A 19,253-nucleotide genomic window follows, 5' to 3' on the forward strand; every position below is an offset into this window, starting at 1 on the left:
CATCCAAACATCTCAGAAATGTCACTTAGAGCAGTTTGGGAAAGGCCCTTGAGAGCGGGGTCTGACACAGAGAGAGAGAGAGAAAGAGAGACTGAGACTCTGCCAAAAGGCTGCCCTATTCCCACACTCACCCTCCCTCCCACCCCTCCATTCCCCTCTCCCAGAACACCCACTGACACCGCACTCATCTATTTTCTATCTATGCTTTTCTACTGCCATCTTAAGAACCACTTTTGGTTCCGTAATGAACTATGTTTATGAAAGTGAGGCAATGCGAATGTCATACTGCTGGCAGCTTGCAGTGTGTTGTGTAGCTCCACCCATCCCCATATGTTTAAATGACAAAACAGCCCATTTTCCATCTCACTTTTCCCCTCTAATCTGTCTTTCTATCTCCAGTGTCTTATTATGGCAGTTTTTAAATGTCAATTATTTTAATATTTCCTATTTCGTTAGAACATGGGATACACCTAAAAATGTAGTCACTAGATCAACGAGTGGTCCAGCGGGCTAAACGCTGCCACTATGATCCGGAGATTGAGGTTCGAATACATGTAGCCTGCCATTGGCTACCAGAGCTCTGAGAGAGCACAATTGGTTTTCTCTGAGTAGGTAGTCCAAGTAAATTAAAGTCACCTAAAATGGCAATACTATTTGAGTATTTTACATTTACATTACTACTGTTCACTATTGTTCAGCTTAGACGACTTATACAATATTTTCACTCTAGATCACTTTAAAAAATAAGGAAATTAACAGCACAGTGGTTTGTTTAAGCTTAAAACTGTACTCAATACATGAAACAATAAAGTTAAAAAGAAGCATTGTTAAAACACTTAAGAAATATAGAAAAAATAGTGCATCTTCACCCCTTTTGTTTACGCTTCAAAAAAAAAAATAATTCACATCTATATCAAATATTTTTAGAAAATCTAATTGTGAACTCAGTATCGTGAATCGAAATGCATAGACTAGAGTGTATTGCTGCACCCCTACTTTTTCAGTAAGTCTAATGTCAGCATGTAGAGCCAATTTGATTGAGCTAGTTGATTAATAAGTGTTTGGTACTAAAATGAAATTGACACTACATGAACAGAGCTGTAAAATGGGCCAATTTTAAAACCCCCAAACATTTACAAAACAGTCTTTACTCTCTATTTACAACCTGTCTCTTTGCAGAAGTCTTTTGAGGCTAAAGTTAAGACTACATATCTCTTTTGTAACAGATAACTGTTTGCATGTTTTCACTTGTGTGGTTGTTGAGTTTTTCTTTTTTGTACTGGAGATCCTGGAGGAACATCATTTCACTTCGCTGTGTGACTTACAAAGCCTTTAGACTTGTCCTGACTTGTAAATCAAGATAAGGAGCAGTATGGTGATGGTACTTCTCAGATTTAATATGATGATCAACAGCTAAACATTTCTGCAGACAGAAAGGAGCTCATCCCACTATTCTCTCTCTCTCTCTCTCTCTCTCTCTCTCTCTCATAGGAGCCTGGCTGTAGCGCAGAGCTCAGAGTGGGTTTGGAACGGCCCATTCACTGAGGATGGGTGTTATTTCCTGAGCTCTTCCTGACCTCTCATGGGAACACAGCACAGATGTGTGGTGCCAAATGGCTGCAGAGGGAGGGATGAAGTTACACACCAACTACTGCAGGACCTACTGCGTAAAACGTACACACTACACACTTCTCATACATTAACACGGGCCTTTTTATGATCAGTAAAGTCCTGAACCAGCGAAACATACAGAACTGAGACATGTTCTCTCTTTTTTTTTAGAACATTCCATCAGAATCGTCGGCGGAGATGCGAAAGCAGCAGCAGTCAAAACATTCCAGAGTGTGTGTATGTGGAGTGTCGCTGACCCGAGTCCGATCTGGAACACACTGCTCCAGCACGGGAAAGGCCACAGCGCTCACAGAGCAGAGAAAGAGAGGGAGGAGGGAGGGACAAGACAGGAAAAAAGAGAGAGAAATGCTGAAAAAGGAAGAATAAGGAAGAAGAGAATAAGCAAAAGAGATTGGACAAGACTGAAAGAAAGTGAGAGAGAGACTAAAGAGACAGAGAAGTGATGAAAAAGAAACCATAAAAGAGAGTAAGAGAAAGAGATTGGAAAAGACAGAAAGTGAGTGAGAGTGAAAGAGAAAGAAAGAGAAAGAGAGAGAGAAGTTATTTTCAAGGACAGAGCGATAAAGAAAGAGATGGCAAAACAGAATGTGTGAGAGAGACAGAGAATACAGAGAGATAGAGAGAGTTTGGGCAAGCAAGAGAGAGAGAGAGAGAGAGAGAGAGAGACTGGGTGAGAGAACAAGAGAGCAAGAAAGGTAATGAGTGAGAGGAAAGGACAGAGGGTTAATAAAGATAGAGTGAGAGAGAGAGAGAGATTGGGAAAAACAGGACAAGTGTGAGAGGTAAAAAATATAAGAACACATTTAAAAAAAGGGGAAAGACAGAATGAGTGAGTGAGAAATAGAGAGATTGGGATAAATGAGAGGTAGAGAGAGAGAAAAGAGAAAAAAGGACTGAGACATATATAGAGAGTATATAGAGAAATTATGGGAAGTAAGGATAGAGAGAGAATGGAAGAGAGGGAGGCCAAGACAGTAAGTGAGAGAGACCATGCAATGATGAGGGAGAAATAAAATGAAGGGAAGAGAGCTGCAGACAAATGCACAGTGAGGGGAAGGGGAAATAAACATTCAGAGAGAGAGAGAGAGAGAGAGAAGAGAGAGGGGCCAAAAAGGGAAAAAATACAAAAAGAGAAAGACAGGAAGTGATGAAATAGAGTAATATAAAGAATATACATGCAAACGTTTAAGGAGATAAAAGGGACAAAAAAGGAAAGTATGGGAGAAAAGGAAGGGTCAAAAGGAGAATGAATCTGAGAGAGTAAAAGAAAGACAGAAAAGGAAAGAGAAAATCAAACGAAATGCCAAAAAAAACAGAAATACCTATATAAAGTAATTGGGAAAGAGAAGGACAAAAGAAAGTTAGCGAAAGATGAAAAGGAAGGAATGAAAAGTTTCAAAAAGAAGGAAGAATCTCAGAGAGTGAAAGAAAGACAGAAAAAGAGAAAAGCTAAAGAAAAGTCTAAAAGACAGCAATAGATATAGAAAAAAGTGAGAAAAAGAAGACAGAAGAAAGTTAGAGAAGAATGAAAAAGAAATAGAGAAATAGAGAGTGAGAACGGTAAAGACACACATAGGTAAAGAGGGCTTGGGAAAAAGAGAGGCAGAGAGAGAGAGAGAGAGAGAGAGAGGTTTATAGGGTCACTTATAGTCATTCATATAATCACGGCAGTAAATGATCAGACAGCAAATATACAGCCAGAGCACTGCTAGTCCACCAGACTGACTTGAGACAGAGCACAGGACCAGTCTCTCTCTCTCTCTTTCTCTCTCTCCCTCTCTTATTCCCTCTCTCTGTCTCTCTCTGTCTCTCTCTCTCTCTCTCTCTCTCTCTCGTTCTGAAGTGGAGTTAATCTTGGCTGCTCCAGACGTAGAAGCGAAATGGCACTCGTCAAGCCTTCATCGCCTGACGGAGTTTCAGCCAAGCTCGAGTGCCAAGTTGCTCCCGAGTGCACAGGCCTTATCGTTCCTCTCTCACTAACCTCTCTGCACCCGTGACCAGAGCTACGCCAACATCTGCCCGCCTGCTGTTCCAGACACCCACTCCAGAGCTTCCGCAGAGACGCAGCGGCAGCAGTGCCAGCAAGCGCTGGTAATGTAGAAGCACTTGGCCAGAGGACAGCACTTACAATTACACGCATTAAAAACTCAGCTCTGGGTATGAGTTTCCTCCCTACACTCCATGTTGATGGTTGAATTGACAGGCCTAATGAAACGTGCTAATGCGCTTGAGCTAAATCCATTTCAAACTGACTCTTTGATAGGTTAGGCTAGGTTGGGTTAGAGCTTTGATCAAGGATTGACAGCAGAACTGTACTGACATCGAGGTGATCATTCTCACTTCAGCGTGACATAGAATGCATTTATAAATCATTTAAAGATGTATTTCACTTTGGTTGCGGTGAAAAATGCTACTCAGATGCTATTTTACAAGTCTGTTTACAACCCTGTTTACAACCCTGTTAGTTTTACCTCAGAATTGAGCTGAACACTAACTTAGCTTTTAATGTGGGCTGTAAAAACTAATGATGACCTAGGCTGTTATTGCCTGGTTTACAGCACCACAACAGCACATATTACCAATGTATGGCTTAGCCTAGCCTAGCCTAGCTTATAACACAGTTATAGCAAGAATGTCTTGGGTCCTAGTGGATAGTGTAGCTGTCCTCTTTGTATTTTTCTGTGTTTTTTTGTGTGTCTTTTTAGCAGTTAGCAGGTAACTAGGTGACGAGAATGCAAGGTCTAGTAAGCTTAGCATTTAGCCTAATGTCTGGCTAGCTACTAGCACCTTCCAGGGCTAGTTCCAAAGCCCAGGGTTTTTCTCTCTGGCCCATTACTGAGTGGTGCTTCATCCACACTCTGCTAGCATTCACTTTTTAGTAGCATTCTTTACATATTTAGACTAAAAATGCTTTTGCTAGTGGGCGGTGTGTAATAAATTCTGTCAGACTGATTAAAAAGGTTGTTATGCAATAGTTTTTGGGTTTTGATTTTGGATTATTCTACTTTTTTTTTACTTTTACTTTTAATTTTACTCTGTTAATGTCATCTCAATCAACTTTGCTAAAGTAAATAGCCTATATTTCTCCAATCTAACGCACTAATGCACCCTTAAGCTTTTAAATATTTGTTAAATCTAAAACTTGGCCATGGAAATACAACTCCTTCACAACATGCAGTGAAAATGTACTGGATTTATGCAACATTAGCAAAATAAAATGGTGACTAATATATCCGCCATTCTCTCCGGTCAAACATTGGCCCGGGATTATGGGAAACGACAATGTGTACTGTAAACCAAATTCTTTTTTGCATGGCACCCACTTTCAGGAGAAAAAGAAATACATACCGGGCAGGAACTTGACACGCAGGCCTAACAATGCACACAATTAGCCAAGGTCCAGTATTCTGGCCAATGATAACATGGGCGTTAGCTATTGAAAAGAATACGCTGCACTTATAGCAGTGAATACGCTGGGAATAGCGGCGGGTCCGGCCTGCTTGTTCTTTACCCATGATGCTTTGTGACAGCCGCATAAATCACTCCTCGGCAGCTGCCGTCCGTGTTTGTGGAACGGTTGTGAAAAAATGCAGCGTTCGACGAGAAACGCTGATGCGAAATCTCTATTTGAGTTCCTGCCATCAGTGTTTATGGGAGTGCCTCTCTTCCTTAAATGGGCACGAGGCTGAGGAAAGAGCCGGAGTTCAGAGCGCTTCCCACACACTGCCGTCTCCGAGCGGAGCGAGCTGTCCCACCGACTAACTCCACAGGATCTAAAGCCTGTCAGAGCAGGAGCTGAGAACAGGAGCAAAAGCAGCTGTCAACAGCAGAAGGCCACGAGCTCATAAAGGCCCTGCCATGTTTTACTCATAATCAGACTGCAGCTGAAAAACTGCCTCTTAAACTGGTCCCTTGCTGATCAAGAAGAAAACGCTGTGATGGTGTCAGTCTAAGAACAGGCGTTACAGTAGAAACCGGAGGAGAGGCTGTTACAGTCAATTTTTGCTACATTTGCACAGTTTATGACTATCTGTCAACTGCGTAGTTAACCGCTGCACACAGAGCCATACAATGTCAGGTTAACTGCTAACACTCAGGTTAACACTTTTTACTTAATTGCCGTGTATATATGCCTGTCACTACTTATTATACAGCTCTGCGATTTCTATTGACTTAATGTTTTAAACATTAATATAATATAATCTTATCTAATCTGCCGTAAAGGAAACAGGACAAGCAATTCAACTTAAATAACAATAAACAATAGCACCAGCCTTTAACCTAAAGTTAAACCAGTTTTTCTGCTGTTTTCATTTTAAGGCCAAACAATAAAAACAGGCTTAAGCGAGCAGTAACATGCTTTCAAAGATTTCAAAATAAGGCCAAAAGGAAGCCATTTAAAGCATTTGATATAAAATCTCTGTAGTAAAAATGCACATTAATACAGTGAGCACCCCTGGACAAACTTTCTGTTTCTATGAATAGCCAGCTGGGTAAAAGATGGCCTGATATCAGAAAAGGTACGAAGTAGTGCTGAGCAATATGAAAAAAATGTCTGGAATAACAAAAGAATGCAAAGCTTTCAGACCTTAAATAGTGCAAAGAAAACAAGTTCATATCCACAATGTTTTAAGAGTTCAGAAATCAATATTTGGTGGAATCATATTTTTCATGCATCTAGGCATGTTCTCCTACACCAGTCTTACACACTGCTTTTGGATAACTTTATGCCACTCCTGGTGCAAAAATTCAAGCAGTTCAGCTTGGTTTAATGGCCTGTGATCATCCATCTTCCTCTTGATTATAATATATAGTTTTCAATTAAGTAAAATCATTATTTTTAATTGGCCTCTTATTTTTTGTTTCCATAGCTGTATGCCTACATTGGTTAGTGCAGAGAACCACACGCATATCCCACATGTCTAGTTCCTGTTCTATGACGTTTGGCATGTTAGTGTAGAGTATGATATCAGGCGAACAGTATAAGAGCATACCTGGCCTTTCAAATTCAGATTTGCTACTAATAAACCTATTGTATCACTCCACCCCTGTGAAAGGAAAAGCAGATCTATATAAAACATATATATATATATAAAGGCCTATAAATCTGATTTTAAGTATCCTGCGCAACAATAAAGTTTACTTTGACATGTGCAAAACACGACACCGCATACAGTCAAGTGCAACAAGCATGAAATGACTTCACACAAAGCCTATGACACTCTAAACCTGTGCTGCATAAAGCAGAACTCATGAGAGCTGTTTCCAGTGTTTTCAGAATGGGCTGGGTCGTAAAAAGGCCAGCAGATGTACAGTAATGGATGTTCGAGTGAAAGAGAAAAAAAAGAGCCTGACATCTGTAAGCATGGCCCACCCATCCACCCAGAGGAAGCCATGTAAGAACTATATACGAACATGCGGGACTGAAATTCCACCAGAACGAAGGAATAGGCAGTCCAGTGCTGTTAAATTTCACATGTGATATATTAACACTGTATATCAGAGGTCACTAATAGGCGGATCTGGACCCAGACGCTGTCCAATCCGGACCCAAACCGATAAACCGATACAGAGAAGAATTTATTTCTGACCGTGTTCATTTAAAGCAGCGGAACTTTTATTGCCTTTATGGTTACTTGCTTTGTGACGCAGTAAACTTACAGACCAATCACGTGTGCTGTAAGATCACCAAACGCTCTCGACTGCCAATCAGATCTGTGCAGATACGCGAGTGCGGAGCCACACATGAGAGAAGTGGGAGAATAAAGCGAGAAAAGCTAATACAGATGATGCGCACCAGAAAAAGAAATTAAAATACTACCTTTAAAAACATACTAGTACTAGTGTTACTTGGAGGTATTAAAGAGAAACAACCGAGACAAGAGTGCAAAATATTCTTCTTTACTCCACCTGATCAGAACTCCTCAGCAAGAAAAAAAAAAACCCTCGCTCACAGGTGCGCTCTCTCTCTACTCACAAAACAACCCTACCTCAAAACTAAGGCAGCCCCCAGGGGACAAAAAGCATTGGCAACTCCCCCCATCAGTTTTACCAACAACATAGTAAAGTCTGATACAGTAATAATATTAAATAAAATAAAACTGCTGTTTTAAAAAAAAGCTGATATTTTGGCCAAGTTCAGCAAACATTTCTCCATATATAGTATGATTTGTCATTCATGTAATTATCATGACAGGTAGGCGCAAATCTATTATAAATAAATATAGCAATTTGAAACAAAGTTAACATACAGATTCACATTAATGGACTCAATAAGTTCAGGGTGTTTCCATTTATTTTATGATAGGTTGATAATGACATAAAACACTGACAGCACTACTAGGTTTCTTCAGTATACAGTATATAATACTGAATCATAACACAAGTTAAAAATGGCGACTAAATACCCCTGCTGTATATGTACAGCACAGCATGAGCATCAGTTTGAAGATGTCATCTGGAACATGGTAAAGGAAAGCTTAAAGTGACTGGAACAGCTCCAACAGCAGAGAGCAGTGCGTGTGCATGTTCAGCTGTACACTGACACTGTTTTAGTGGTAGTTTAAAAAATAAGGCTCTATATGATTGTGAAAGCACTAATCTAGAGCTAGTTGTGGTTAGTTGGATGTTAACCTCGACAGATAATGTTAATTAGATGCTGTTAGCTGGATAATTACCTGACAAATGTAAACTATTCTATGTATATTGTGAGCAAAAATTACTAATAAAGATGTTGTGAGGTAGTATTTGTGAGCAGGATGTTAACCGATCTATCTGATGTTAGCTAGATGTTAACTCCTCTAGCCGAAATCAACTGAATATTATCTAATTTCGATTATACAGACTACATGTTGTTAGCTGGGTGTTCACTAGCTATAGCTGATGTTAACTGAATATTAACTAATACAGATGTTGTGAGTTAATGTTTGTGAGCAGGATGTTAACTGATCTATTTGGTGTGAACTAGATGTTGTTAGTTAAATGTCAACTACTGTTGTCATTGCTGATGTTAGATTTGCACTACTATATTTGATGTTTTAGCAATTAGTCAATTATTAAAGCTGATGTGACCTGAATGATGTTAACTGGTTGGTAACTAATCTAGCAGGTAGTTAGCTAGATGATAACTAAAGTAGCTAACATATGCTAGATGGTATCTACTGGTACTCTGCCAGATTAAATACATTCGTGCATTGACCACTTTAGAAAAAAAAGACCAATTTAATCATTTAACAGAGGAGCCTACAGATTACTTCTCTGTTGTTTTTGAATAATAAAAAACTACTTTAAAATGTATTTCTTTCTCTTCTGCAAATATTTGTGATAAATATAAATGTTTAGCTTCTTAACGTTGAGTCTGTGTCACATATGATAAAAAAATATCAGATTTGGGCTACTTTTATCTTGTGAGTGAGGTTGAACACTGGCAAGTGTGCTTAAGCCAGAAGGTGCAAGAAGTATGAATATGTGCTTGATCCACATCAAGAAGAAATGCATAGTAATAGAAGGCATAACCGTCTACAGTGGATGATGCAATGGGTGGTAATTTTCTGATCGGACATTTTTTTTTCATATGTTTGGGTCAGTTTGCAAGTTGTGCTTGAGCTGTCATTAGTAGTATAGAGTAAAGTTGATGTGGCAGGCCTGGTTAAAAGTGATGTTACCTCTCAGCCTCCAGGCGCATCTCCTCTCGCTTCTGCCTCCTCATCTCCCTGCGCCGCTCGAAGTCATCATCCATGGTTCGGTCCCGGAGGTGCGGCCCTGCGAAGGAAAAAAAAACGGCAAACACAAACACTGGGTTGGTTCACTGTAGATAGTAAATACTAAATAATATATAGTGTAAACAGGGCTGGCACTCGATTACGGCTGAACCGCATGCTTTGCCACATATTCCGGCATATGGTGCTCGAGGAGGCTTCTGCATTCCGCAGCTTCCCTCCCAGTGAACGTGTTTGCTTAACCCTTTTAACACAGTCACACATTCACATATGCAAGACATTTCCAGCTGCTTTTTTCCTCCCTCTCGCTGGCCTGATATCAAACAGATCGCACAGTTTATTTTCACACTAGTGCTTTTAAAATGGAAAATTGGGGAGGCGGGGAGAAGAAAGAAGGAGAGAAAAGAGAGCAAGAGAAGAGCAAAAAGGAGTGAGTGAGTAAAAGAGAGAGAGAGAGAGAGAGAGAGAGAGGCAAAGGAGAGGATGTTAGCACAGGATGTTCATTCAGCCAGGCAGAAAGACTCTCACTAAATATACTTCTGGGTACGTGACCAAAGCTAGTGGCGGACCACCCAGGAGCCTCTAGAGTGAGCTTTTTAGTCCTGAGGGGCTGCAAGCGGAGTGAGCGCAAACTGCCATACCTTAGCAACAGCGACGAAAACGCCTCGGAGCGGACTCTCACACCATTCCAGCCTTTCCTTTCCTTTCCTTCCCTGCTCCCTCTTTCCCTGTGCTTTCTGTCTCAGCACCACTCCAACACAAAGAGTCCCTCTGGCTCAGCCGTTCTCTTTCTCTTTCTCTCTCCAGCTGCAGCTCCACCAGAAAAAGCCAACAAAAAAAAGAGAGAAAAAGCCAGCCTCTTCCGTTCCCCTCTCGCTCACCCTCCCTCTCTTCCTCCCTCTCTCTCTCTCTCTCTCCCTCTCTCTTTCTTTCTCTATCTATCCCTCCTTCTCTGGGTGCAGACAGTATGGGCCTCCCCTCTAACCCTCCCTTTCCTCCTTTCTCTTTCTCTCTCTGATTCTGTCTCTCTCTCTGTCGCTCTCTTAATGCTTGCTTCCACTCCTCCCTCCCTCCATTTCTCTCTCTCTTGCTCTTTCCTCTCGCTCTTCCCTGCTGCTCCGTGCCCCTGGTTCTATTTCTCCCACCATAAAAATGAAAAGTACTGTTATGTGCTGTCAATATAGAAATACATTATAATGCAATGTATGTATGGGTCTCTCACTTTTACTCTGGCTTCACTCCTCTCTTTTTTCTGTCTTCTATCAATTTTCTCTCTTTCTTTCTTCCTGATTTTTCTTTCAGTCTCTACTTTCTATCATTCTCTAACTTTCTCTCCATCTTAAGTTTCTCTCACTCTTTCTCTCTCCCTTCTTTTGTCTCTCACTACTCCATCATCTATTTGCTTCTTACTCTTTCTCTGGCTTCTCCCTTTCTATCCCTTTCTATTCATCTTATACTCCTCTATTTTCTTTGTCTTACATTCTCTCTTCCTCCCTTTACATTTTATTCTATGTTCTATCCTTCCCTGACTTTCTCCATCTCTCCTTATTGTCTATCTTTGGCCCTCTCTGTCTATCTCTTTTTCTCTCTCTAACCTTTCTTTCATACATTCTTTCTCTTTTTCATTCTCTCTCTATTTCTACCTCTCTTACATTGTCTCCCTGCTCTCTTCCCTTTCTTTTTATTTTTTAAATTCTTTCTTTCCACTAATTCTTCATCTGTACCTCAGTCTTTCATTCATTTTTCTTATTCATTCTTCATTCATGTCTTTATTTTCCATGTCTTCCTGCCTTTTTTCACCTTTTTGTATTTGATGTTCTCTTTTTTTTCATCAGTTTGCTGTCTGTTTTTCTTTCTTTGCACTAATCTACATCATCTCTCTTATTATTTCTCTCTTTTATTGTTTCTCTCATTCTCCTACTCTGTCTCTCGCTCTATTCCTTAATATCCTTCACCTTTCACCTCAATTTTTTCTTTCCCTGTTTTCAACCTACTCTTTTTCTCATTCAATCTCTCACTCTTTATTTTCTACTTTTCTTTCATTTTCACAAATTTCCCATCTCTCTCTCTCTCTCTCTCTCTCTCTACTTTTTGTGTTGTGTTTACAGAGCTGGGTCTGGTTAGTCCAGGCCTGAGTCCTGGACGTTGTGTGTGTTTTAAAATGCAAAACTCTGAGGGTTTCCTGTTCAGCATTGTGAAGGCCTATCTGGACTGCTCTCTGCTTCAGCTGAAAGAGAGAAAGAGCGAGAGAGAGAGAGAGAGAGAGAGAGAGAAAGAGAAAGAGGGACTTCCAGCTGTTCAGCCTCCATATCGCTCTGAACCGCTGGCTCATCTGGACCCGCATTCACACACCGCAGGAATTCCCCGCTATCTCAGGCCAGATCAGCTGTTTTGCAGCACGACTGCGCCTCATATTTGGAAGCTGAGTGTCGCTGCCACACAAACACCCCTCACTTGCCCCTTTAAACTGTCCCATAAAACTGTCCACTTTAATCACAGCGTTAATGCTGATCATTAAATCAACGCCATAATATACCACTGTGCACGGCTTCACTCGTTTACTAAAAAACTCATTTAGTGGCTGAATCACAGCCAGTGTTATCATCACATCATCACATCTGTTAGAAATAACAATCTAACGCAATACACTGCACTATGTGGGCAAAAGTATTCAGACACTCAGAAAGCAGGGGTATTATTGTTAAGAGTTTATCATGCTTTTGATGGTGCAGTTGTCTCTACTGTTCAGGGAAACCTTTCTACTAGCATTCTAGATTTTGAAGCAATGCTGTGAGGATTTGATTGCATTCAGCAACAAGAGTTTGAGGTCAGAATGTGGGATTTTCATCAACTACCACATTCCCAACTCCTCAACTTACCCCAACAAAAATAAATAAAATAAAACTAAAAAACAATGGAGTTGCTTAGATCTAATGGATGCTAGATGGGTGCTACAGTTTGACAAAAGTGTAAGTGGTTACGTGGTAGCTAGGCAGTTGCTATGACTTTCCATGTGGTTGCTATGGTGGCTATGCAGGTGTTGCAGTGGAAGTATCTAAGGCTGTCATGACAAGTAATGGACAATACATAGACATGACTTTAAAAATATTTGATAATCGTGATATAATCTATTGTGTTTATCTGTTATATATGTTTGTTCACATACAAAACACTGAACAGTATTTTAGCCAATACACACAGTGTGGACTACAAGATGGATGATCACAAGCCATCAAACCAAGCTGATCTGCTTGGATTTTTGCACCAGGAGTAAAGGCATAAAGTTATCCAAAAGCAGCGTGTAAGACTGGTGGAAGAGAACATGCCAAGAAAACTGTGATTAAAAACCAGGGTTATTTTTCTTTGCATTATTTGAGGTCTGAAAGCTCTGCATTTTTTTGTTATTTCTCATTTTCTGTAAATAAATGTTCTAAATAACAATATTTTTATTTGGAATTCGGGAGAAATGTTGTCCGTAGTTTATAGAAAACACAGCAATGTTGATTTTACTAGTTACTATGTTGATTTTACTATTTTACTAGTGGTATCCCATGTAGGGGTTTTAAGAAAATATTGATACTGTATTTTCTTATTAACTTTTTTTTACTGAAAAGTCTCATACAAGTAGCATATACGCAGATCAAGCATAAGATTATGACCACATGCTTTTTTCAGTCTTTAATCATTATCAATTTTATCAGGTCCTCTGAGCATGTACTGTTTGAGTGGTGGGTCATACTCAGTACTGCAGTCACACTGTCATGGTGGTGGTGTGTTAGTGGGTGATGTGCTGATACAAGTGGATCAGGCATAGCAGTGCTGCTGGAGTTTTTAAACAGTGTTATTTCAATAGAAATGCACATGAAATTGTTGGAACCACAAACACATTTGGGTTCCACACACTGTGTCACTGTGTGTTCTCAGTATGGGGCATTGCTCTCTGTAAGAGGCCCCGTCCCCTTCCTCTGAGTCCAAACATTCTTTCCTCAGCCTTCAATCAAAAAAAAAAGAAGAGAAAGAAAAAAAGAGGTAGAAATAGAACTGTTGTGCCTCTTCCTCCGCAAGACCACCCGTATGCGGATAAAGCTAGCGTACATGCAGCAAGATAATGGAAGGGCCTAGACTTTCCTAGAATTACATCCCTCTACTGTGCTCTTGAAGAGTGTTTCATAAGACAACGGGGGTCTGGCCACCTCCTCCTACTGGCCTCGATATGCTGGCAGCCACTGCCCCCCTCAGTGAGTAAGGATTAGAATGGCTGTAATGACACATTTACCTAGCAAATTACTACCTCTGTGAGGAGAGCGCCGCTCGAGCCGTTCATAAAACCTTCGCCGGGCAACTTGTTGCAAAGCTATCATAAGAAAAGGGCTTGCGCTTGAAGTCTGTGCCATTCTGGTAGCAAATTTACACAGCGGTGGTGTGATGTTTACCTCAGAAGACCTGCTTTTAAAAAACCAGGGCCTTGCTCTATGGTGGACAAAACCATAAACAGTACAGGGGTCAGAAACCGTGTGTTTGTAAAATGCGTCTGCAAATAGCAAGACAGACCAAGTCTAGACAGGATTAAACTAATGGCTGTACACGGACATCCTGCATCAGCTGTTTTTTAGGCTGAAAGATACAAGATCTAAAGGAATAGAATTGTAATATTAGCATTTCACTCACGTATGCTTAAAAATGCACCGCTGAGGTAAATTAATGACTACAACTGCATTGCTGAGGTAAATTTGTGACTAAAACTGAACCGCTGAGGTAAACTTGCGACTACAATTGCACTGCTAAGGAAAATGTATGGCTAAATTAGAACTGCTGCTGACAATGTATGACTAAAATAGCACTGCTATTTTGGGTAAATTAATGTATAAAATTGCATGTTTTAAATAAAATAGCACTGCTAAAGTAAAATTCTGACTAATATTTCACTGCTAAGATAAATGTATGCATTACATTATACTGCTACAGTAAATGTATGGCTAAAATTGCACTGCTACAGTAAATGTGTGACCAAAACTGACAGGCAGGAGAATGCTTCCTAGAACTGGGTAACACTGCATAAACCAACTAATATTTGTGTAAAATTCTAATACTTCTCTTCTGCCTCAGTACAAATTCATGATGGGTTTAATCATTTGATCCTTAAAATGTTCTTATTTTGGACAAAATTTTAATCCTGCATGAAAAAAAATCATAATTTAAATAATGGAAAGTTAAGGCTTTTTTGTACAATTACAACAATTGATTCTCTGTAATTTTCTTTTATATCCAAACAAAACCTGTTGTTGTTACTGAAATATGTCTAAATCAAGATCAAATCAAATTGGAAATCGTATCAAAATGGCACCTTGTGAATGAGAATTAAATCAATTTGGGAAACGTTTTTTTCAGAAATGTGTTAGTCTTAGTCTTTGCTTAAATGATTTCTGAATCAAAGGGAAGAAATTACAAATTTTGCATGAGACAAGGACTATGCCTTCTATGACATATTCCTAATAAATGCATAACTACATAGAACTACAGAACTTTAGAAATGCAATGTCTTATCCACCTAGTACCCACTATTAAGCCTTACTCCAACTATTGATAATTTACATTGCCTTGCCATGAGCACATTGACCAGTGTTCAGCTCCATTCACAAGATAACACCTCACAACTCATGATCAATGTACATGCTGATATCGCATGACTTTTGGCACAAAGTTAAAAGAGTAGTACACTATTACTGTGCATTAATGGACCATATAGCTATAGCTATAGAGCAAAAGTTCCACTGTCTCTCCTGGGATTCCTTGAGTGCCATCAAAGGAAAATTCTCAGTACTTTCCATATGGCTTAAGCATACAGATGGTTTGGATGAGCAGTAAATGTTAACAAATTATATTCTGTGGTTTCCCCAGAGTTCCTCCACTCCACTGATAGATAGCACTTCATATTTTTTTTTATAATAAATAAAGCATGTGAGCACAGTCTCGGCTTCAGACACTCCCTCCATACGTAAACAGAACGTCTGAGAACTATTACACGTGAGACTGACCACAACAGTGGAGATACTGTCATCTGCATTTTGATTGGCTCCTCACACGGTCATGTTTATGCACTTCCATGCAGCACATTCATCATTTCCTCATATCCATTAGATAACTGGAAATGTTCATGTCAACAAGCTCAGGCTGTGCAATTATCCATTACCAAACCAGACAGACAGAAGTACTGTTTGCAGACACACTTAAAGCAGAGCCAAGTCTGGAGTGATCTATGACCCCGACCACCGTCCACGTGTTCATGTTTATGCAGCATCTTTATCACTTCCATAAGAAACCAATTGTTCCAGGTTAATTCCAGTCAGGAATATCTAAGCAGTGCATGTCCTGGATACATTCTTTCAGAGAAAAGATGTGATTAATCACCTCCACATCTTTCTTTAGCGCCATCAGGCAAAAATCTATCTTGACTAAAACCCTAAAACTCTTAACAAAACCAGTGCTCAAGTATAGCAGTCTGATGTATTTCTAGCAAAGTGGTTTTGCTTTTATCTGTCATGTAGGGCCGGGCAATTAATTGAACATTAATCAAAATTCACAAAGAATCTATAGTCTACTGGTTCTTGTTGATTTTTTCATTTTCAAAAATCTGGTAATACAATTTTTAAAAATTCTGTTAGTATTCTGTATTCATGTACTGACCCCTTTAAAAAGCATACTACCACATACTACCAGATCTGTCCCAATAATTACACATTATTGACGTCATAAATATCATACAATATCTGGATATAACGTCAATATTTTTAGCTGACCTTAATATTATCTACAGTGCCTGTGAGGGAGAACCCTTTGACAAGATTGAGCTGGTATGTTGACTTTGTTTAAGTTCAAAGTTTAAATAAAGGAAGTTGAAACTTTTTTTTTGTTTATGTTCCAACTCCAATTTCTTCTCATACTTATTAAAAGTAATGTGTAATTGTGTTATTATGCCATTATATTTACATTATATTGGTGGCATACAATGGTGTTAAGATGACAGTAATATATTTAATTGCAATTATTACTATTTATATTGCAATTACGGTAATGATTATTATTTACTAAAGTAAATATATTTTTAGTGGATGTCAATGTGCAAAGATTTTTATTTAAAGTCATTTTGGCACTTTGAAACATTTTTATTGGTCCAATGAAACGGATAATAACAACAATCAACAATAATCAACTTATCATACAGTAAATTAACATGACCTCAATAATAATTGATAATCTTGATATCGACTGTTGTGTTTATTTTAATGTTTGTTCACATAAAATAAAATAAAATAAAAGACCACTTAAAAATGATGAGTTTCTTTGTTTTTACCAAATTGAAATCTTCTGGAATATTTTCAAGAGGAAGCTGGATGATCACAAGCCATAAAATCAAACAGAGCTGCTTAATTTTTTGCACCAGGAGTGCAGGCATAAAGTTATCCAAAAGCAGTGTGTAAGACTGGTGGAGGAGAACATGCTAAGATGCATAAAAACTGTGATTAAAAGTTATTTATTTAAAGTGTTATTCCACCAAATATTGATTTCTGAACTCTTAAAACTTTATAATATGAACTTGTTTTCTTTGCATTATTTTGGAATTTGGGAGAAATTGACGTAGTTCATAGAATAAAACAAGAATGTTCATTTTACTCAAACATATACCTATAAATAGCAAAATCAGAGAAAAGGATTCAGAAACTGAAAAGGTCTTTTAATTTTTTCAGAGATTTGTATGACACCAAATAGTATTTTGCTATAATGACAATGCTTCAATAACTGCAGCAACTACATTCAGTAGATGAATAAAAAGTATATATTTCCCAAACTATGATTAAATAAATGTTGTTGTCTTTAAACTGGTAGAATCACTTTGTTATGGTCTTCTATTATTATCATGTCAGTGGCATTTAGTGGTCTAAAAAAAAAGATAACAATATTGTTGATTGCAATAATTTTTGGGATGATATGTCATCCACAAAACAATAAAACACTACTTACATACAGATCCACTTCTCCACAGCTCAGTGTTTAGGGAAAATGTATAAATCTGGCAACATCATGATCCACACTTGTGTTTTCACAAGATCTCGAATCATATCACAGTATGCAGAGATATAAACTCTCCACTGGTATTCTGCCCATATTCTGCAGAGCTACCACACAGCTACGCAAACACATTTATCTCCAGGGCATGCACCCGCAACTATTTAAAGAATGCGCCTCCGCTCCAGCCGTGGTCGCAGCGCAGTGACACCGAGGTGAGATTTCCTTGCCTCCCTGCAGAACAAAAGGCGGCCTTCGTGCGGAGAACATTTCCTCATACCCATTAGATAATTGGAAATGTTAATGTCAACAAACTCCGTCTGCGCAATTAGCCATTAGCAATTTGTCTGCAGCCTGCTGGGACGGACGGCCAGGCAGAAGTGCTCTCCACAGACACGGCCAAGTCTGATGCGATCCACAACCCCTACTGCCAAACAGATTAAATAACTAAATGTTTGGATCTACCACCCACTGCTTTCTGGAGCGAGGCCTTTCTCCACTACTCCAACAAGGCTAAATTTACTCCCCCAGAAAAAAGGTGCTGCCCTGCCAGCAGAAACCACTGGCCCTATTTGCATGTCTGTCAATAAAGGTCCATTAACACCAAGCAACTAGTCGTAGCTAACGCTCTCTCTGCAGAATCAGTGGGATATCTGGCATCAGGCAACTTACTGGCTTGGGCTATCACTCGCTTTTCTTAAAAGGAGTTTAAGAAAAATGATCATAAAGTAGAGGACTGTTCATTATTTTCTACATTATTTTCTAGTTTTACTGCTGAAATGCTGTGTATAGTAGATTCCACGGTAATCCAACAGTCCTGCACTGTTTATTATACAGAAGTGCTAAAATTACCATCCATAAATGCAACTTTTACAGCATTATATCAAATATTTATAAACCAACTTGTCAATAATCTCTGTGCAGGACCATGCTATTGTGATACAGGTAGCAAATCACGGCATAGTAGCAACAACAGCAATGAAGCATTAGCTTGGTGGCTAGCTACTATCCATCCACATAGATTCCATAGAAAGGAAGCCAAATTTGTCTGCAGGTTGTCAATGAGAGTCTGCACATTAGAGGCCACCTACTCCTTCTCCCAGACCGAACACGTCTCAGACTGCCTTCATTAAGTTTACAGGGCAGCCTAAAGAACTACAAGCAAAACAGATTTTTCCACAGAATACCTAGTTTTTCTTGCTTTCTTTAGATATTTCTGTAAAACGTGCAAATATGAGCACAGGGAAAAGTAAGTGGTGGAAATAGACAGGGGTGACTGATCTTTGCTGGCTTCATTTTTGAGTAAAGTTGAGATGCCTGTGTTTTTATGTTGGAGTAATAACTATAAACCTAAAAAAATATTGAATTTAGATTAGGTGAAATCCTGAGGTGGCTCCTAAGAGGCACAGTCATCAGCGTTGCCCTATCAACGATGGGGCCAACATTAAGATGACTATGCATAGTGCTAGTCAGTGTAGGTGTCTGGTAGCCAATGCAATAGAACCAGTGGTGTCGCCTGGGCAGGGCTTCTGGGGCTACGGTCCCGAGCATCGTTTCAAGCCCTGATAAGGATGTCACAGATGCCACGTGTCAGCGTTTGCTGAACGTATAAATAGAAATGAATAAATTGGGTACTGGGTGAAGGGTGGTAGCGTCTCTCCATTGCCATAACTGATCCAAAAGAGCCTGAACTTATTTTTGGCAAAAGATAAGATGTCAATGGGTAGTTAAAGAAAGTGGAGCCTGGCTTTTGCTGCAACAATGTTTTGAGGTCTGAAAGTTGTTGTTCTGTTAGTAACCACAGGTAATTAATTTTAAGACAGGTTATTATTTCAATAA

At 39.3% G+C, this 19,253-nt stretch overlaps 1 protein-coding gene across 6 annotated transcripts in view; it reads right to left on the reverse strand.

The window, feature by feature from the left end:
* cald1a (caldesmon 1a) overlaps nucleotides 1-19,253 on the reverse strand; it is an 88,128-nt gene that overhangs the window by 36,700 nt on the left and 32,175 nt on the right. The window contains exons 1-2 of one of the 6 annotated variants that reach the window (XR_455047.4): nucleotides 9,992-10,220; nucleotides 9,297-9,393 (exon numbers count right to left, since the gene is read on the reverse strand). Coding sequence is in view for 4 of the 6 variants with exons in the window: in XM_007252700.4 (XP_007252762.3) it covers nucleotides 9,297-9,370 (74 nt within the window). In the remaining 2 variants the exon portion in view is untranslated. Of the gene's footprint in view, nucleotides 1-9,296; nucleotides 9,394-9,991; nucleotides 10,222-19,253 lie in introns of those variants that run through there. The other 5 variants (XR_002650185.2, XM_007252700.4, XM_022671255.2 and 2 more) reach the window with 5 other exon arrangements.

Source organism: Astyanax mexicanus, chromosome 2 (genome assembly GCF_023375975.1).
Source record: "Astyanax mexicanus isolate ESR-SI-001 chromosome 2, AstMex3_surface, whole genome shotgun sequence".
Taxonomy (NCBI): domain Eukaryota; kingdom Metazoa; phylum Chordata; class Actinopteri; order Characiformes; family Acestrorhamphidae; genus Astyanax; species Astyanax mexicanus.